The sequence below is a fragment of the Neophocaena asiaeorientalis genome, unplaced genomic scaffold (assembly GCF_003031525.2).
Source record: "Neophocaena asiaeorientalis asiaeorientalis breed wild unplaced genomic scaffold, Neophocaena_asiaeorientalis_V1.1 scaffold249, whole genome shotgun sequence".
In the NCBI taxonomy this organism is placed as follows: domain Eukaryota; kingdom Metazoa; phylum Chordata; class Mammalia; order Artiodactyla; family Phocoenidae; genus Neophocaena; species Neophocaena asiaeorientalis.
The window spans coordinates 9,699,289-9,721,672 of record NW_020172625.1 but is presented as its reverse complement, the minus strand read 5'-3'; the positions used below and the strand labels follow the sequence as shown (position 1 = coordinate 9,721,672).

At 37.8% G+C, this 22,384-nt stretch overlaps 1 protein-coding gene across 2 annotated transcripts in view; it reads left to right on the top strand.

Annotated features, from left to right (window-relative positions):
• The window catches only part of MAMDC2 (MAM domain containing 2), a 157,043-nt gene that overhangs the window by 129,822 nt on the left and 4,837 nt on the right, over positions 1-22,384 (top strand). Inside the window, exon 12 of one of the 2 annotated variants that reach the window (XM_024738973.1) lies at positions 20,694-20,953. In XM_024738973.1, the coding sequence (XP_024594741.1) occupies positions 20,694-20,953 (260 nt within the window). Of the gene's footprint in view, positions 1-20,693; positions 20,954-22,384 lie in introns of those variants that run through there. The other variant, XM_024738974.1, reaches the window with a different exon arrangement.

The window sequence follows — 22,384 nt, the reverse complement described above, 5'->3', positions numbered from 1 at the left end:
TTCTGCAAGGTGGCAATTTGATCTGGGCTGAGCTGGGCAGTTCAGTTCTTTGTTGGGCTCATTCATGCATCTGAAGCCATCTGCCAAGTTAGTGAGGAGCTGGCTAGTTTAGGGGGGCCTCAACTGGGATAACTTGTTCTGCTAGGTCAGATTCAAAGAGTGATGGGAGGAGCTACTGGATATAGGGAAGGAATAATTATGGCTATTTTTGCAAACAATCTACCATAGATTATATCAACCTTCAAAATGGTCCCTCCTGAACGGGTTATTATTGTGGAATCTTGTAAAGTCACTTGCATTGGTGGTAGAAGTGCTAAAATTAGCAAGTAAAAGTACGTGACACCCAGTTAAATGTGAATTTCAGATAAACAATGAATAACATTTAATAGAAGTATATCCAGATTTTGGACATAGTTTTGAGTGCAAGTCATGGAAACAGAGAACATTAAAACCAGAAAGCACCTTAGAAAACACGTGGCCCGGAGGTTGCAAATTCAGATGCAGTCATGTGTTAGGAAACCATGTCTTTAGCAGGAGGGCTGTTATGTAACAGAGTGCAGTGGGGACTGTGGTTTGCTGATGTGTGTACATCATCTAAAGGTACTCAAAATCAAGTTTTAAAATTATTGTGATACCTAGATAAGTATCTGCAACCAAGTTTCGCTCAGATGCTCCCAGGTTTTACCTCCTAACTGAGGTTATTTGATTCAACAAACTGACATAGTTAAAGGGGGGTCTAGGACTGGAACCAGACGATCATGACACCCAGTTCTGCACTCTTTTCCTACACTGAGATGCTTTTCCTTTAGCCTTACTTTGACAACTACTCAGTATTAGTTTAGAACTTGGGTTGTAATCCAGGACCCCTAAATACCCAGCCAGGGATCTCCTAGATACTGCTAGAAAAGTACATTGCTCTTCATTTTTTTTAAAGTAAAATACTTACTGAAGTATAACATGTACATAGAAAAGTGCTGCAAATTTCCCTCTAAATGCAGTTTTAGCTGTAACCCACATGTTTTAATAAGTTGTGTTTTCCCTCTCATTCAGTTCAAAGTATTTTCTCATTTCCATTTTGCTTTTTTCTTTTATGCATAGGTTATTTATAAGTGTATTGCTTAATTTCTAAATATTTGGGAATTTTCTAGTTACTGTTTTTAACTTGTTTCTAGATAATCCGACTCTGCTCAGAGAACATACCCTTAATGATTTCAATCCTTTGCAATTTGTTGAAATGCCAAAAAAAGAGTCAATTAGGTAAATGTTCTATGTGTGTTAGAAAATAATGTATATTTTGTTGTTGTATGAAGTGGTCTGTATATGTTGACTGAATCAAGCTTGTAATCCTGTTCCTATTTTCTATATTTTTACTGATTTTTATCTGTTCAGTTGAGAGGTGTATTAGTTTCCTATTATGATTGTGAATTTATTTCTTCTTTCAGTTCTATCAATTCTTGCTTGTATATATTTTGAACCTATGTTATTAGGCATATAGAAACTATTTTTTAAACCCCAAAAGATATGACTGGTTTGGTTGCTTCTATATTTATTCACATATTTCTCCATTCCATTAGTATTCATTCCTTCCTGCATTTTCATGTTTCTCTCTTGAATCTTTTTTTTTTTTTTAGGAAATATTTCTCTTCTGCCAGAAGTATTTTCTTCTGCATCTAGTGTTTTGTTTGGTTTTGGTTTTGGTTTGGGGTTGTGTGTGTGTGTGTGTGTGTGTGTGTGTGTGTGTGTGTGTAAGTCCACTGCTAATGAATTCTCTCAGTTTTTGTTTGTCTGAGAATGTCTTTATTTTTCCTTTACATTTGAAGGATGTTTTTGCTGAGAATAGAATTCTAAGTTGACAATCATTTTTTTAATCAGACCTTTAAAGATGTCGTTCAGTTGTCTTCTGGCTTCCATCATTTCTATTGAGTCAGTTTTCAGTCATAGAGTTGTTCCTTTGAAAGGGTACTTTTATTCTCTGGATGCTTTTAATATTTTCTCCTCATGTTTTGTTTCCAGCATTTTAAAATGATTTGCATGTGTGTAGTCTTCTTTGTAGTTATTCTGTTTGGGGTTCATTAAACTTCCTTAATCTTTAGGTTGAGTTTTCAAAAATGCTTGACCTTTATCTTGTCAAATATTGCTTCTGCCCCACTTTATCTCCTCTCTTCCTGAGATTCCAATTGCATGTACATTAAAAGATCTCACCATGTATTATATATCCTTTATGCTCTTTTACAAAGATTTTCTTTCTTTTTGTTCTCCGTTCTTCAGTTTGGATATTTTCTATTGACCTATTTTTTTTTTTTAGTTTGCAAGTCTTTTTTGCTATGTCCAGTATGCTGTTAAATTCAATGATTGATTACTTAATTTTAGTAATTCTATTTTTCAGTTACAAAATTTCCATTTTTTTTACTATTAGCTTTATTAAGATAGAATACACACACTATACAATTCACTCTTTTAAAGTATACAATTCTGTGGTGCTTAGCATATTCACAAAGTTGTGCAATCACCACTATCTAATTCCAGAACATCATTATCACCTCAGAAAGGAACCTTGTATACATTAGCACTCACTCCCATTCCCTCCCCAACTCTTGCCACCCCCATCCGTAGATAATTACTAATCTACTTTCTGTCCCTATGTATTTGCCTATTCTGGATCTTTAATATAAATGCAATTATACAACATGTAGTTTTTGATTGGCTTCTTTCACTTAGCATAATGTCTTCAGGGTTCATCCTAGTAGCATGAATCAGCACTTTGGTTTTATTGTGATTATATTCCAATGCATGGAAATACCACATTTTGTTTATCCATTATTTAGCTGATGAACATTTTGTTTATTTCTACTTTTTGGCTATTATGAATAATGATGCTACGGTATCTGCGTACAGGATTTTGTGTGAATATAAGTTTTCATTTATTTTGGTTGTGTTGGGTCATATGGTAACTTTATATTTAAACATTGAGGAATTGCCAGACTATTTTGCAAAGTGACTGCACAATTTTACATTTCCACAAGCAGTGTGTGAAGGTTTCTCCTTCACACATATTTCTCCATATACTTATCATACTTGTTGGTTTCTGGTTTTGATTATACCCATCTTAATGGATATGAGGTGGTATCTCATTGTTTAATGTCTGTTTTGTCAAATATTACTATAGCCACTCCATTTCTATTTTAGGTACTGTGAGTGACATATCTTTTTCCAACCTTTCACTTTCAACTTATTTTGTCTTTTTTTTTGTGGTACACGGGCCTCTCACTGTTGTGGCCTCTCCCGTTGTGGAGCACAGGCTCTGGAGGCACAGGCTCAGCGGCCACGGCTCACGAGCCCAGCTGCTCCGCAGCATGTGGGATCCTCCCGGACCAGGGCACGAACCCGTGTCCCCTGCATCGGCAGGCGGACTCTCAACCACTGCGCCACCAGGGAAGCCCCTTATTTGTATCTTTGAATCTAATGTGTGTCTCTTGAAGATAGCATATAATTGAATCTTTTGAAATCCATTTTACCCGTCTCTACTTTTTGATTAGAGTGTTTAGTACATTTACATTTAATGTGATTACTAATAAGGTAGAATTTATGTCTGCCTTTTTTCTATTTGTTTTCTGTATTGTATGTATTACAGGGGTTTTTTTGTTCCTTTATTCCTCTATTACTGCCTTCTTTTGTGTTTAATAGATATTTTCTAAGATAACATTTTAATCTCCTTATTGTTTGTTTTACTATATATTTTAAAAGTTATTTTCTTAGTATTGCCCTAAAGATTAACATTAACATCTTAAGACAATCTAGTTTATATTTAATATTGACTTAATTTTTTCATGGTATACAAAACCTCCTCCTTCCTTTGTACTATGATTGTCATGTACATGATATCTTTTACATTATAAGCCCATAGACATGATTTTTAAGTTATTGCCTTATGCAGTTGTCTTTTAAACCAGATATTTTAAAAAGAGAAACAAAAATACATTTATTCTGTCTTTTATATATACCTATATAGTTACCTTTATCAGTGCTCTTTCTTTCTTCATGTGGATTGAGTTATTGTCTAGTGTCCTTTCATTTCAGCTTGAAGGATTCCCTTTAGTAGCTAGTGATGAATTCAGTATTTGTCTGGGAATGTCTTAAATTCTCCTTTGCTTTTAAAGGATACTTTTTCTTGATATAGAATTCTTGGTTTTCTTTCAACACTTTTGAATTATGTCATCTCACTGCTTTCTGGTCTCATGTTTTCTGAGGAGGAGTCAGATGTTAATCTTATTGAGGATCCCTTGTACATGATGAGTTACTTGAGTCACTTTTCTCTTGCTTTCAAAGTTTTCTTTGTCTTTGTCTTTCAGCAGTTAACTGTGATTTTTCTAGGTGTATGTCTCCTTGAGTTTATCCACTTAAAGTTGTTTGACCTTCTTGGGTGTGTAGATTAATATTTTTCATCAGGTTTGGAATATTTTTGGCCAGTATATTTTTAAAATGTTCTTTTTGCCCCTTCCTCTCTTTCCTTCCTTCTGAGACTCCCATTGTGCATATGGTAATACACTTGATGCTGTCCCACCAACCTCTGAAGCTCTGTTCATTTTTCTTCATTCCTTTTCCTTTGTTCATCAGATTGGATAATCTCAGTTTACCTGTCTTTGAGTTTACTGCCTCTTTCATCTGCTAGTTCCAATCTGTTGTTGAGCCTCTCTTGTGAATGTTTCATTTCAGTTATTGTGCTTTTCAAACCCATAATTCCTAGTTGGTTTTTTGTAAATTCTCTTTTTAATGATACTCTCTATTTGGTGAGACATCACTCCCATACTTTCTTTTAATTCTTCAGGCAGAGTTTCTTTTAATTCTTTGCACATATGTATAATAGCTGACTTAAAGTCTTTGTCTAGTAAATTCAATTATAGGCTTCCTTAGAGACAGTTTCTATTGACAGCTTTTTATCTTGTGTATGAGCCACAGTTTCCTGTTCCTTTGTGTGTCTCATAATTTTTGTTAAAAACTGGTTATTTTTAATACTACAATGTGACAGCTTCCCCTCCTCCCAACATTTTGTTGTTGTTGTTGTTATTGCTGTTGTTCCTGCTACTTGTTTGTTTAGTGACTTTCCTGAACTAATTATATAGAATCTGTATTCTTTGTTGTGTGTGGCCACTGAAAAATATGCTCAGCTTAACCATCAACTAACGACTGAAGAGAGATTTTTCTTAAATGACTTGAACCAATACATCTCCCAGCCCTTGCAAAGGTGCTCTGTGTTTGTATTGGGGCATGGTTTCAATGCTCAAGTAGACAATTTACATCTCTGCTAGCCTTCACTTTTTTCTTGTTCAGAGACTCAAAGTCAGCCAGGTTAGGACCTTCTCAGTTCTCTCCTGGGTATGTGTATATCTCTGCACATGTGCATCATTTTCTAGATTGACAAGAATATTTTGGAGTTTTGCAAAGCTCCCCACAGACATATCATTCCCTAATTTTTTCCTGAAAATTTTTTGGTCAGCCTTTTGTTAGCTTCCATTATTAATAGCACCTTAGGCAATTGCAATGTTAAACAATTGTTTGATTGTTCTTGGCAAATGCCCATGAGATAAGGCTGTTCATACAGAATAAGGTTTACCTCAGTCAGGTTAAATAAAGACAAGGTGTGGGAATGAAACTTGCCAAGCAGGTCAAGTAATGACAGTTTTCTGTATGTATGTATGTATGTATGTGTGAATATTTATCTATATAGTATATAGATATATAGATATGGCACTGGAATGCTGTTCAGGAATAAAAAAGAATGAAATCTTGCCATTTGCAACAACATGGGTGGACCTTGATTGCATTTTGCAAAGTGAAATAAGTTAGAGAAAGAGAGACAAATGCCATATGTGCTCACTTATATGTGGAATCTAAAAATAAAACAAAACACCAAATTCATAGATATATAGATAGATTGATGTTTGCCAGAGGTAGGGTGTGGAGAGTGGGTGAAATGGGTGAAGTGGTCAAAAAGTATCAACTTTCAGCTATAAAATAAAGTCATGGGTATGTAATGTACAGTATGGTGACTATAGTTAGTAACACTGTATTGCATGTTTGAAAACTGTTAAGAGAATAAGTCTTAAAAGTCCTCATCACAAAACACACATACACAATTTGTAACTGTGTGTGGTGATGGATGTTAACTAGACTTGCTGGAGTGATCATTTTTAAATATATACAAATATCGGATCATTATGTTGTACACCTGAAACTGATATAATGTTTATTGACAATTGTATCTCAATTTTAAACAAAGGAAAAAAAGAATTTGGGTAGTCTAAGTCTTGGGAAGGCAGAGGAGAGGAAGGGTATTGCTTTGCTAAATGTGGATAACTTTCAATGTTTTGCCTTATCTTTTCAATCTATCCTCTGTTGTTGAGGCCACTACGGAAATGTAAAACCTCAAAATGAAATTTTAAACAGCGTTTCCAATGGAGTAAAAAAGACTTTGTTGCATAGTCACGACTTAGCTCGCCATTTCCTTGGAGGGAGGACTACTGGCTGTTCTATTTCTGAAGAGGAGAGAGTGGAAGGGAGACAGCAGAGTCCAGAAGAAATTCCATCCTGGCGGATGAGAGACTCCCTCTTGCGAGAGCACCGGAATCACAACCAACTGCTGAACAATCATTGTCAGGGAGACACTGGAACTCACCAAAAAAGATACCCCACATCCAAAGACAAAGGAGAAGCAGCAATGAGATGGTAGGAGGGGTGCAATCACAATGAAATCAAATCCCATAACCACTGGGGGGGGGGGTGATTCACAAACTGGAGAACACTTATACCACAGAAGTCCACCCACTGGAGTGAAGGTTCTGAGCCCCACTGTCAGGCATCCCAACCTGGGGGACCAGCAACGGGAGGAGGAATTCCTAGAGAATCAGACTTTGAAGGCTAGAGAGATTTGATTGCAGGAATTTGGCAGGACTGGGAAAAACAGAGACTCCACTCTTGGAGGGCATGCACAAAGTAGTGTTTGCATCAGGACCCAAGGGAAGGAGCAGTGAACCCATAGGAGACTGAACCACACCTACCTGCTAGTGTTAGAGGGCCTCCTGCAGAGGTGGGAGGCAGCTGTGGCTCACCACGGGGACAACGACACTGGCAGCAGAAGTTCTGGGAAGTACTCCTTGGCAGGAGCCCTCCCAGAGTCTGCCATTAGCCCCACCAAAAAGCCGGGTAGGCTCCAGTGCTGGGTTGCCTCAGGCCAAACAACCAACAGGAAGGGAACCCAGCCCCACCCATCATCAGACAAGCGGATTAAAGTTGTACTGAGCTCTGCCCACTGGAGCAACACCCAGCTCTACCCACCACCAGTCCCTCCCATCAGGAAGCTTGCACAAGCCTCTTAGATAGCCTCATCCACCAGAGGGCAGACAGCAGAAGCAAGAAGAACTACACTTCTGCAGCCTGTGGAACAAAAACCACATTCACAGAAAGATAGACAAGATGAAAAGGCAGAGGACTATGCACGAGATGAAGGAACAAGATAAAATCCCAGAAAAACAACTAAATGAAGTGGAGATTGGCAACCTTCCAGAAAAGAATTCAGAATAATGATAGTGAAGATGATCCAGGACCTCAGAAAAAGAATGGAGGCAAGATCGAGAAGATGCAAGAAATGTTTAACAAAGACCTAGAAGAATTAAAGAACAAAAAATACAGAGATGAACAGTACAATAACTGAAATGAAAAAAACACTAGAAGGAATCAATAGCAGAATAATTGAGGCAGAAGAATGGATAAGTGACCTGGAAGACAGAATGATGGAATTCACTGCCATGGAACAGAATAAAGAAAAAAGAATGAAAAGAAATGAAGACAGCCTAAGAGACCTCTGGAACAACATTAAACGCAACAACATTTGCATTATAGGGATCTCAGAAGGAGGAGAGAGAAAGGACCCGAGAAAATATTTGAAGAGATTATAATAGAAAACTTCCCTAACATGGAAAGGAAATAGCCACCAAGTCCAAGAAGCACAGAGAGTCCCAGGCAGTATAAACCCAAGGAGAAACACACTGAGACACATAGTAAGCAAATTGACAAAAATTAAAGACAAAGAAAAATTATTGAAAGCAACAAGGGAAAAATGACAAATAACATACAAGGGAACTCCCATAAGGTTAACAGCTGATTTCTCAGCAGAAACTCTACAAGCCAGAAGAGAGTGGGACGATATATTTAAAGTGATGAAAGGGAAGAACCTACAACCAAGATTACTCTACCTGGCAAGAATCTCATTCAGATTCAAGGGAGAAATCAAAAGCTTTACAGACAAGCAAAAGCTAAGAGAATTCAGCACCAGCAAACCAGCTCTACAACAAATACTAACAGAACTTCTCTAAGTAGGAAACACAAGAGGAAAAAAAGGACCTACAAAAAGAAACACATAACAGTTAAAAAAATGGTAATAGGAAAATACATATCGATAATTACCTTAAATGTGGATGGATTAAATGCTCCAACCAAAAGACACAGGCTTGCTGAATGGATACAAAGATGAGACCCATATATATGCTGTCTACAGGAGACCCACTTCAGACCTAGGGACACATACAGACTGAAAGTGAGGGGATGGAAAAAAATATTCCATGCAAATGAAAATCAAAAGAAAGCTGAAGTAGCAAGACTCATATCAGACAAAATAGACTTTAAAATAAACAATGTTACCAGAGACAAGGAAGGATACTACATAATGATCAAGGGATCAATCCAAGAATAAAGATATAACAATTTATAAATATGTATGCTCTCAACATAGGAACAACTCAATAAATAAGGCAAATGCTAACAGCTATGAAAGAGGAAATTGACAGTAACACAATAATAGGAACTTTAACACCTCACTTCACCAAGGGGCAGATCATCCAGACATAAAATTAATAAGGAAACACAAGCTTTAAATGACACAAAAGACCAGATGTAGATAATTGATATTTATAGGACATTCCATCCAGAAACAGCAGATTACACTTTCTTCTCAAGTGCACATGGAACATTCTCCAGGATAGATCACATCTTGGGTCACAAATCAAGCCTTGATAAATTTAAGAAAATTGAAATCATATCAAGCATCTTTTCCAACCACAACGCTATGAGATTAGAAATCAATTACAGGGGAAAAAAACGTAAGAAACACAAAGATATGGAGGCTAAACAATATGTTACTAAATAGCCAAGAGATCACTGAAGAAATCAGAGGAAATCAGAAAGTACGTAGAAAGAAATGACAATGAAAACATGATGATCCAAAACCTATGGGATGCAGCAAAAGCAGTTCTAAGAGGGAAGTTTATAGCAATACAATCCTACCTCAAGAAACAAGAAAAATCTCAAATAAACAATCTAACCTTACACCTAAAGGAACTACAGAAAGAAGTACAAACAAAACCCAAAGTTAGTAGAAGGAAAGAAATCATAAACATCAGAGCAGAAATAAATGAAATAGAAACAAAGAAAACAATAGCAAAGATCAATAAAACTAAAAGCTGGTTCTTTGAGAAGATAAACAAAATTGATAAACCTTAGCCAGACTCATCAAGAAAAAGAGGGAGAGGACTTAAATCAATAAAATTAGAAATGAAAAAGGAGAAGTTAAAATGGACACTGCAGAAATACAAAGCATCGTGAGAGATTACTACAGGCAACTCTATGCCAATAAAATGGACAACCTGGAAGAAATGGACAAATTCTTAGAAAGGTATAACCTTCCAAGACTGAACCAGGAAGAAATAGAAAATATGAACAGACCAATCACAAGTAATTAAATTGAAACTGTGATTAAAAATCTTCCAACAAACAAAAGTCCAGGACCAGATGGCTTCACAGGTGAATTCTATCAAACATTTAGAGAAGAGCTAACACCCACCCTTCTCAAACCCTTCCAAAAAATTGTAGGGGAAGGAACACTCCCAAACTCTTTCTACGAGGCCACCATTACCCTGATACCAAAACCAGATAGAGATACTACAAAAAGGAAAATTACAGACTAATATCACTGATGAATATAGGTGCAAAAATCCTCAACAAAATACTAGCAAACAGAATCCAACAATTGTAAAAGAATGAAATTAGAACACTCCCTAATACCATACACAAAAATGAACTCCAAATGGATTAAAGACCTAAATGTAAGATCAGACACTATAAAACTCTTAGAGGAAAACCTAGGAAGACTTTGACATAAACCACAGCAAGATATCTTTTGACCCACCTCCTAGAGTAATGGATAAACAAACAAAAATAAACAAATGTAATGCAAATCAAAACTCCAATGAGGTATCACCTCACACTGGTCAGAATGGCCATCATCAGAAAATCTACAAACAATAAATGCTGGAGAGGGTGTGGAGAAAAGGGAACCCTCTTGCACTGTTGGTGGGAATGTAAATTGATACAGCCACTATGGAGAACAGTATGGAGGTTCCTTAGAAAACTACAAATAGAATTACCATATGATCCAGCAATCCCACTAGTGGGCATATACCCAGAGAAAACCATAATTCAAAAAGACACATGCACCCCAATGTTCATTGCAGCACTATTTACAATAGCCAGGTCATGGAAGCAACTAAATTCCCATCAACAGATGAATGGATAAAGAAGATGTGGTACATATATACAATGGAATATTACTCAACCATAAAAAGGGACAAAACTGGGTCATTTGTAGAGACGTGGATGAACCTAGAGACTGTCATGCAGAGTGAAGTAAGTCAGAAAGAGAAAAGCAAATATTGTATATTAACACATGTATGTGGAACCTGAAAAAATGGTACAGATTAACTGGTTTTCAGGGCAGAAATAGAGACACAGATGTAGAGAACAAACGTATGGACACCAAGGGGAGAAAGTGGCGGGGGAGTGGGGATGAACTGGGAGATTGGGATTGACATGTATACACTAAAATGTATAAAGTAGATAACTAATAAGAACGTGCTGTATAAGAAATAAATAAATTAAATAATTTGGCACATGCCTCAAGGGAAGATTGCTCACTCTGCTGTGTGTATCATTTCTCACAAAACTTGATCCTCAAGCCCCAGCTGCTTTTGCAGCCCTGAACTCCAGTTTTTATCATCCCACAGTGAGAACTGTTGGTTTCTCTGCCTCTTAGCTGCCCTCTGCTTAACTTCTAAACTGAATAGGCAAATGCCCCAGTGGGGAAAGCAGCTTGAAGAATGTTGAGTTCACTTCACTGACCTTCCCTTGTCTCAGGGATCTTGGCCCCTCAAGTTCTTGCTGCTTGGGAAGCTCTCTGACAACTTCAAAACAGATGTTTTCTAAAAAAAATTTATCCATTTAAAAAATAATTTTTCTCATTAGAAGTGTAGGTCAGCTACAAGTTACTCAACATATCCACAAGGGGATGTCCCTGGTATTTCATTTTTTAGCATCATATATTTAAGAGCGTGATTGTTATACTCAAAATTTGAAGGCATTTGCTGTTTTCTTCCGCACTACAAACCAACCCATCATAATGTTTTTGAATGAGCTCTATGTGTCTCTGGTCTCTTTCAACTGTATTCTTTTGTTGATATTTCCTGGCTGTTCTACCCAAGGTCTTGTTGTATCTGATATTATGTTATTGAACGATGTTCTGTCTTTGGCAAGGAGTAGTAGAAGCAGAATATTAAAATTTACATTTATACTGCCTTTGGCTATGAACTGTATGAGAGACTATTCTACTTTTTTCCCTTTATAACTCTCAATCTTGAGTTTGATTGAGAGTTATAAAGGGTTATAAAGTTATAACTTTATAGAGTTATAAAGTTATAAATCTCTCTCAAATAAATATTGGGGACAACTATCATAGTAAAAAAATACTGCAAATGCCTTTTAAATTTAATTATGGTAGAAACCACTTAACAATTACCTCCTATTTTTTATTTTTTCATTTTATTTTATTTATTTTTGGCTGCGTTGGGTCTTCGTTGCCGCATGCAGGCTTTCTCTAATTGCAGTGAGCGGGGGCTACTCTTCATTGCACTGTGCAGGCTTCTCACTGTGGTGGCTTCTCTTGTTGCAGAGCATGGGCTCTATGTAGGTGCATGGGCTTCAGTAGTTGCAGCACGCAAGCTCAGTAGTTGTGGCTTGTGGGCTCTGGAGCACAGGCTCAGTAGTTGTGGCGCACGGGCTTTGTTGCTCCGCGGCATGTGGGATCTTCCCGGACCAGGTTTCGAACCCATGTCCCCTGCATTGGCAGGCAGATTCTTAACCACTGCGCCACCAGGGAAGTCCACCTCCTATTTTTTTAAAGAAGTGACTTACATAGTAAATGTACTTACTGTTGCTTAGATGAATGTCACTAGAATTTCTCTTCAACAGGGATATGGTCTGAAGTAATAAGAAAATGTAATTGGCTTAGTAACAGTTCATAGATTTATAGGATGCTGGAGGTAGACAAGATCTTATAGATCAGTTAAGGCAACATACACATTTTAAATATTAAAGCACTGAAACTCATTCAAAGTAATTTTAATTATTGTCTGCTTGGATCCTGGGAGAGCAATAGCAAACCTGCCTGTGATTAGATGTACAATTTAAACAATAATGAAATTACATCCAAACAGGTCTTCTATTGCCTGCATTGTTGAGTTTTTGTTATTTTTACCTTTAGTCCTAACAATCTTTTATATGTCTCTTTTTCCAAATACAGGCAGTAAAATAATGGCAGGGTACAAAATTGGCTGAATTTCTTATTCTATACTTTAATAAAGTGACAGGCTCAAATGCTGGACCAGCAACAGTATCTTTCTCTTTGATGACTGGAGGGTATTTGTTAGGTGTTAGTGACAGCAGAATCTTTTTTGAATGCAATGCATTCTGGGACTTTCAGAAGATATACCTGTACTCATATACTGCATTCTGCCCTTTTACTTCCCATCCTTAAAGCCTGTCAATTTACACTTGGAAGAACATATACAAGAGAAAATAGAAAGAGGAGAGGCATACAAAGCTATTTTACAGACAACTACATTAGATGGTCAGTAAATATAGGTTCATTAAATTAAAAAAGGAAGTTCAGAAAGGCTACGATATAGTTTATTGTGTCTATCAGAATGAATACGTCATCCTACATAGCAATTCCAAGGGAGCCGTAGTTCCTGACTCACTAACTGCTGATGTAGTTTCCAGTTCTAGGGCATAGCATGGTGTATGTGGTCTAGTGGAAAGACCAATGGGTACACAGTGAGCTGACTCTTCCACTTGCTACCTGCATAACCTGGAAACTGGTCACATAACTTCTCTGAGCCTCAGTTTCCTCATGTGTAAAATAAATATAACAGTGGATGCCCTGCTAATCTCTTAGGGCTGCTGTGATGATTAACTGAGGTTATATTTCTGAAAGGCTTGATACTATATAAGCTCCACTGAAGTGAACGGTATTACTATTTTTATAATGAGTGACTAGTTTATAAAATCTGATGCTCATCTCTGGGATACTTTCTTGGACTTGGTGTTTTGTGTCACTTGTGCTTTTATAAATAGAAAATCATGGACTATGCTTACAAATAAAATGACTTAATAGAAACCAGAAGGTTTGGTAGACCTTAAACCAATGTTTTCCAGAGTACCACTGGGTAATTTAAGGGGTAAGTGGATGAATATTTTTGATAGTAATATTTATGTAAAAGAAAAACATACAATCAGTACAGCAAAACCATTATTTCACAGATTTATAGCTTGTTTTCTGTTTTCATGCTAACATGCAGTTTCCTATTTGAATAAATGGATTTAAGTAGCAAAACTGGAATCTATTTAAAGAAAAATATTAAATGAATAACAGTGCAGGTAGTATGTGGATAAGTAAATATATATATCATGATGGTAGTATTTGTGTGACTAAAGTTGGGGAAACATTTTCAATGTTTAAGTCAGTCATCTCATAGAATATGTCATTCTACTAGAACAACAACAAAGACAAAAAAAATTCTAGCTCCACCATTCGGTTCCTTATTTAATAAAATAATAAAGGCACTTGTGACAGATAAATCTTGACTTGCATTGAGCTAGGATGGACTCTGGTGGATTTGTCTATCCATTTCTTGTCACCATCTACTTGAGTAGCTCTATCCTGGCAGAATCAGAAAGTTCCCTGACACTAATGCTATTTCTTTACAAGATAATGAAGACAAGTCTTAACAAAGTTCCAAGGGTTTTATTGGCTACTGAAATTTTATTAACATTTATATGATGCCATGCTGTCAGAATTCTTTTTTTTTTTTTTTTTTTTGCATTACGCGGGCCTCTCACTGTTGTGGCCTCTCCCATTGCGGAGCACAGGCTCCGGACGTGCAGGCTCAGCGGCCATGGCTCACGGGCACAGTCGCTCTGTGGCATGTGGGATCTTCCTGGACCGGGGCATGAACCCATGTCCCCTGCATCGGTAGGCTGACTCCCAACCACTGTGTCACCAGGGAAGCCCCAGAATTCTTTTCAAACAATTGTTTTAGTTGCCCTGGAGTTTACATGGATTTTTGTGGCCAAAAGATAGTAGAATAAATAAAGCAACAGATAGCTATCCAGTTTAGTGAGAAAATGCCTTCAACTGTAACATTTCCTAGCTCACTGAGTCCACCAGTGAATAGATTAAAAGTCATCCAGTCCTCCCTCTCTTCTCCCTACCACCAAATCCTAGAAAAGTAGCTATTCATCATTTTAACAATTTCCAAAGAAAGAGACACCATCAGTTTCTTTTGTGGTACTGTTCAGTGTTTCAATACATCTTCTGTACTTCTGACAATTAAATTCTCTTCCGACATGCTACTTACTAAACGTAAGAGTCTTATACACTTCTAAGAACACCCCCTTCTTGTGTGGCAGAAATATCAATGATACATTAAAATACCAAATAATGACATTTATTTATAAAAGTGTGCTGTCAGACGAAAGAAATTCAAAATTATATATTTAATGTGTTGGTTATATAGCTGAAATTTAATAGCAGTCTCATTCAAGTCCTTGTCTTTTAAGAATTTTGGTACTAATATCCAGACATGTAATGATGCTACCCAACCAGGCTGTAACTGTTGGGGCAATTAGCTCCAGATTATTAAAATCTCCAATCTCCCTCAATCTTTTCATAACTTATCACACTAGTTGCTAATATTGTCAGACCCTGCTTACACAAGAGAAGGCTTCTACGACAGGCTTTTAAAAAAAAAGTGGTAAAATATACATAACATAAAATTTACCATTTTAGGCATTTTTACATACGTAATTCAGTGGCATTAAATACATACACCTTGTTGTGTAACCATCAGCACCATCCATCTCCAGAAATTTTTTTCATTTTCCCAAGCCGAAACTCTGTACCCAATAAATAATAACTCCTCATTTATGATGGAGCTTTAAAAATCATTTAAAAGATATAGCAAAGAACAATTTTAGAGAGACGCATTTAGCAGTTGTTCTTCCCAAAGCATTGGTATCTTTTTTCCCTGATTGTTAAGAATCCTCTTTCAGCTTAATGAAGCAGCTAGCTATTCATTCCACACGGCCCCCCACTCCTTCCTGGCCCTGGTGAGAGGAGGCTGCTAGACTAGAGGAACAGCTGCTTCACTGCTCCAAATTACAAATATGGTGTGTGTCTCAACACATCACAGCTGCTGAGCAAAGAACAGATGGGACCCTCATCTCCCAGTAGACCCATTGGAACCCCCGTCTTGAATGTTAAACAGTGATCCACAGAGAGAAAGTGATTTGTTTTCTCTAGTTAATAATCCCTTCTGCAGACTGGAATCCTTCATGTGCAGGAACACGTAAGCCAGTCTGAGGTTTCAGCACTGGGGCTCCTGGCTCCAATCCATAGCTTTTGTTTGCTGAGACAGACAGCATTTGGAGTTGGAATGTGGCAAAGCTTGTCAACACACAGAGCTTTTCTCTGCTTTCCAAACACATGTGAGGCAGACTGGCTCTCTGTGAAGCTGTGATCTTTTCTGGGGAAAGGAAGTGTCACATGCAAGTCAAGAAGCAAAACATATTTGGAATCAAGAGGAATAATTGGTCTGGGCATCAAAGGGACAAATTCTGATCAGTTGACAAATATGTTACAATTATTTTTAGGTATAGATGTTGATCTAGATTAGTCTAAATCAGTATTACCTTATGGAATATGCATATGTGCTTAAAATAGAAACCGTTTAAAAAAAAACAACAAAAAAACCTGAAGGATTTTTGGAACGGTCAGCATTACTCAAGAAAAGCAGACTGGTGCCAGTGCCCCAGAGAGGCACAGTTATACTGACACTCCCCTGGATGTTACCCCTCTCTTCCAAAAGCAGCACAATTACACATGTCAAACACCTTAGGAGCTTTCATTTCATCTTTCATGGTGCTAAACACAACAATATCTGGAACTGGAAGCCTTAGGTAATGGCTTCAGTCAGTTACCCAAGACCCAGAGACGCATGAGCTGAAAGCATTACCACAGTAATGCTTCATCCAGTTGAGGCTAAATGATTAGTGCACAGTACTCACGAAAGAAGCAATTCAGTTAGATAATCCTGGAGGTGATTAGAGGTTTACCTCTCTTCCAGGACCTCAGACTGTTTTGGCCAGGACTCATGTCGTTATCACTGGGTTGCACCATCATCACTAGACGGAAGATACTTCTTGGGTCATCTCTCACTTATGATGGATCTATTGCTTCCTTTCCACTCTGAAAAGACTTCATGTTTTAGACCCACAATAGTCTCTACTTTCCAGTTTCCCAGTGACAGCATCTTTCAGAGGAGCCCTCCCCGCCCCACAATTGAGTGTTTCATCTTTAGCCAAGGTCCTTTTCTTAGGATTCAAGTAGGCTTTTGAGTGCCCCAAAGCCAGGCACCAAAGTTATTTTTCTTGGACTTTCTTCTTATTTACCTAAGAATTATTTCTGGAGGAAATATTTTTTAATTTAAACATGCATTAAAGTAGGGTTTCAGTTCACTGTGCTATACTAACTTATGTATAGGATAGTATGGAATACATTTGTGCATAGTAGGTGAGAAACCGTGGTCATTTCATGCTTTGACTTTATTTTCCATGGAATTAAATTAAATATACCCTTCTGTAAGGATTTTGTGTATCTGTATTTGTTTATATCTAGTCTTGCTTAAGTTAGGAAATATTAGAGAAAAGAACAACAAAATTTCCTCTCATTGCTAAAGGTGTAAAAACCCCAGTGCTTCTTGTGTAGCAATTTTATTGCCAGTGAAAGAATGAAGATAATGAAGTTAAGAATGTGTGTTTGGTTAAAAAATACATCAGATGGTATGGAACTAGCTTGAGAACACTTGCTTTGATATGACTTTAATTTTATCAAAACTTGGACTTGTTCCAGCTTTGCCTTGGAGCATCCTATTCAAGTACATGTCTCATTGCCAAGATCCTCATGCAACTGGAGGGACCTTGGTAGAGCCATGTGCTTTGGAAATGGTCAAACTGGTCTGTGGCTTAGAGCTGTGGAAAAAAATCATTTGTTCATTCAACAAATATTTATTGAGCATCTACTATGTTCCAGGCACTGTTCTAGGACCTGGAGGCATAGTGAAGTAAACAAGGAAATATCTCTGCCTTTGTGTGTTCCAGAGGAAGGAGACAAACATAAAAAATAGGAAAATCATACAGTATGTTAAGAGGCAATTAAATGGTGTGGAAAATAATAAATTAGGGTATAGAGAAAGAGGGGTGCCAGAGGAAGGGAATTGCTATTTGAAATGGTGTAGTCAGAATAGGCCTAATAGAAAAGGTGATATCTGAGCAGAGTTAGAGGTGAGAGAGTGAGACCTGAGACTATATGAGAGAAAAGCCATTCTAAGCAGAGTTTAGGACACACAAAGGCCCTGAGGTGGTAGTATACCTACTGTATTCCAGGAACAGTAGAGAACTCAGTATGACCACACAACCCAGAGTGAGTGAGGAGAAAGGTGGTAGAGTCAGAGAGCTAAGAGAATGAGCAGGAGATCGTATGGGGCCCTAAACATTTTCAGGCATTCAGCTCTCACTCTGAGTGAAATGCTGAGCCAATGGAAGGGTTTGAACAGAGGAATGGTAAAATCTAACTTTTGTTTTAGAAGGTTTACTGTGGATGCTATGTTGAGATTAGATTGCAGAGAACAAGGGTAAAAGCAAGCAGACTAGTTAGGAAGTGTTGTATTAATCCACCTGAGAAATGATACTGGCTCAGACCAGGGGGTAGCAATGGAGGTGGTGAGGAGAAAAATGACTGGATTCTGGACATATTTTGAAGGTAGAACCAACAGGAATTCCTGACCACCTGGATGTGAAGAGTGAGAGGAGGCGAAGAGTGGCATATGATGGCCAGGTTTGGGGCCTGGTCAACTAGAAAGGTTAGGATAGGCTTTAGGGCAAGGCTGTTAGGAGCCTCGTTCTGAACATGTTCAGTCTGAGATGTCTACTTGACAATATGTGGAGATGTCTACTAGGCACTTTAAATAAACAAGTCTGGATTTCAGAAAAGAGGTTGGAAATTTAAATTTGAGATATGACAACACAGAGCATTTAAAGCCATGAAACAAGATGAGATCACCAAAGGAGTGAGTGAGAATAGAGAAGTTCAAAAACTGGGCCTTGGAGCATTCCAGGGTCAAGAAGTCAGAGAAGAAAGGGTGAACTAGCAAAGGAGTAAGCAGTGAGGTGGGGGAAAAACCGGGAGAGGTCAGCTTCCCACAGACCAAGATAAGAAAGTCCTTCTAGGAGGCAGGAGTGATCTACTCTGTCCAATGCTACTGATGACAAGAATGACCAGGACTGAAAATTGACCACTGGTTTTAGTAATGAGGATGTCATTGGCGAGCACACCAGAAACATGACAATATTTTCCCAATATTTTAGAGCAGGTCATGGGGATGACTGGTTGACAAAGCCCACACCCCATGAGTCTGATCACCCAGTTTTTCAGGGTGATAACTTTACTGAGTGAAACGCTGGGGGAAGGGGTTGCACAGTGCTCACTATTTGATAAGACCAAATTGGGTAGGACTCTTTCTCCCACCCTTTTAATAGCGTGTAGGATTCTCAGGTCTTTACGGAAATGAGGGAAAGGAAGAGGAGGAGTGCCTTGAAGGAGCGTAGGTGGAGCTTCTGATCAGTTCTGGTTGGGGTATCTCACGCACTGCCTTTTGGGAAATGAATGGACCTCATTGATTAAACTTCAAACTATAAAAATGCTCTAGAAGCCATTTCATTTGCATGCATTATTTGGGATCTCTTTTCTTCCCTCAATGCAGCCATTAATTTCTGTGTGAAATAATAGATAACACTATGTAAAAATTATTTTTACATTGTGTTTGTAAAAAGATCAATATTGGCAAAGAAGATAATGAAATCACATACAAAAACCTGTGCATATTTTTTCAGGTAGAAGAGATATAAAGTTTTCATCAAATGAGCAAAGATTAAGAGCTTCTTATGTAGAGTGCATGGCTTTTTTAAAAATGAGCCACAGGTGCACAGAATTATATTATGGCTGTATTATTCTAGAAATTACTATTAATATATTGCCTGTTTCAGTAGCTTCATGGTAATTATTTAATACCAACCAGCTCAATTTTGTGGGGAGGGCTGATCCGTAGTTATGTCCCATTTCTGTGGTGTAGATACTTCCATCATGGCCCATTTCAAACTACCAATGTGAAGCCATTTGGACCTACCAACAGAAATCACACAATTGATTGTTGGGAGCCAGTGGAAACAGGCTCCAACACACCACTGCCTTATTTACATGTGAACTAATTCTGCTTCTGCCTGAAACCAGTAAATTAAAAAGCAAACTAAAGTTAGGAAAGGAAAATGGAAATGTAAAGTGTTATATAATTAACATGTATACGATGTACAGTATATAGTATAAGATATATAATATATAAAATGTCATATATAATTATATTAAATATTATATAATTATATTTTCAAGAAGTGTCACAGAAAACCTCAGGAAAGAGGGCAGGACAGGAAACTCATATTTGAATATGTATTACATGTGAGCATATGTCGCACACATTATTTAATTCTCACACCTCTGTAGCAAGGTTTATTAATCCTTATTTTTAAATTGAAAATAGGTTCAGAGAGGATAATCCATTAGACCACAGTCACACAGACAACAAATGGTAGAGCCAAGACTTGAACCCAGATCTACCTGACTATTCCCCTAAACCAGTGTATAGAAGCTCAGAGTATTGTCCACGAATTAGTAGGATAAATTCTGATATGTTAATTGCCACCTCAGTGGCACAATACTAGTATATTTATTACCTCCTGTATATTAAACTAAATTATTACATGAAAACACTTATTTTGATGGTCTAAATTTTGTAGCATATTTATCCTCCTTGGATTATACATATTCTCCAAAATTAGAAATCCTTTATCAGTACTGTAGTCAAGTCATCCATTGACTCTGATTTGTTTCCAAGAACACTACTCAAAAGAGAAAGAAGAGGGGAGGGATAACTTAGGAGTATGGGATTAAGAGATACAAACTGCTATACACAAAATAGATAAGCAATAAGGATTTACTGTACAACACAGGGAACGATATTTAATATCTTGTAATAACCTATAATGGAAAATAATCTGGAAAAATATACACGTATATATAAGAGAAAGAAGCGAATATAATTAGTGTCCTTTTTAACAATACCTGACGTTGCATTGCTGTCAAGGCTACTACATGTACATCGAGGCTTCCCACATGGTGTACGGACAAAAAGCACGACTCTTGTCCAGGCCTCTACGAGGAGTCACTGGAAAACACTGCTTGACTTTTTTCTACCACATGTATGGAGCAGGGACTGGCCTCCTGAATGTTTATTTGAAAAAGGAAGGTGACAGTGAAGAGTCCCTCTTATGGAGAAGAAGAGGTGAGCAGAGCATCTCCTGGCTACGAGTGCTGATTGAGTACACCTGTGAGAGGCGACACCAGGTAAGCCAAAAGAGATAAGAATCAAGTGATGGGAAATGTTCCTTTAACCTTCTGATGCTCATTGTTTTTCTTGCTACCATCAAGAATGTTTTGTTCTTTTTCAGGGTCATAGATAAAGGCAGTACTTGTTTAAGAGTAAAAATAATTAGTCTATATTGACTGAACCTAAGCAGTGAATGGGAAATTAGGCAGAAAGAGAAAGCTTTGGGTATTTATGCATAAAGTGATTTTTGCAACTCAGTGATGAAAGTGTATCTATTTTTGTCTTGGTGCATTCTGAGTGTCAGGTATATTCTGTGTACCCTGCAAACTTCCAAAACAGAGTCTCTCTTTCTTCTAAACATGGTGTTACCTAATTAGTTGTTGCAGCTGCATCTTTCACTCATCATTAGCCACACACAAGGGCTTTTGTTGTAAGCTTCTATTTAACAGAGTATGTGGTCCAGAGTAAATTTTTAAGCCTCTGTCCGCACTGATGCAGAAGAAACTAGTCTTGATCCTATGTCCTGGGTCTCCCCTTGGGTCTTCTCACGGGCAGTAGAAGAGCTCCATCCTACAGGATCCCAATTATAAGGGAATCTGGACAGCAATAAGAAAGAGCCTTTTCAATTCCAGTGGGTGAGATTGAGCAGCCAGTTAGTCTAGAAATCAGCAGCAGCCTCCTGAAAGCCACTGACTTCACCTGCCTGCCGTGAGCCAAGGCTCCAGAAAGCTCTGGGGAGATATCATCAGACCCCTGACTATTCCTGAAATTGCTGTATAGAATTCCAGGTGTGACCTTCAGCTAAAAGCCCTACTTCCTCCTCATCCTTGCTTCTGGACCAGCACCCCTCAACTTCAACCACTGGCCGCTTGGTTTAAGCAAATCTTAAAGGAAGATTTAAGGAAGAAGTATCCAAAAGAAAGACATTATTTTACACCAGCCCTTAACCAAAATTAATTTTCTGCAGATCTAAGTGGGAATGAATTGCAGAAGCTCAGGTGACCAGGTTACAGTGCCATCTAGGGTGCTGGATTGCTAAGAACAAATGACAGAGGGAAGATGTGCCATTATTTACTGTTGGCCCATTATCTCGGCATGGATAAAATTATCTAAAACTTTAGCAAAGAAAAAAAGCCCCAGGAATAATTTTGATAGTGATTTAATATCTGCTTACAGAAGGAAAATGGATCACTCAGGAACTTATTGATATCATTGATCATCATTCAGAGATGATGAATTAATTTTTTAGGCTATCAGGGCACTCATACTCCTACCCTATTCAAATGTCCTCAAAGTGTGGTCCTGAGACCAGCAGCAACACCTAAATGCATATGCACCTAATATGAAATTCACCTGAAATACCCCACCTCAGAACTACTGAACCAGAAACTCTGGGGATTAGGGCCCTGAAATCTATGTTTTAACAAGCCTCCTGGTGATTCTGATGC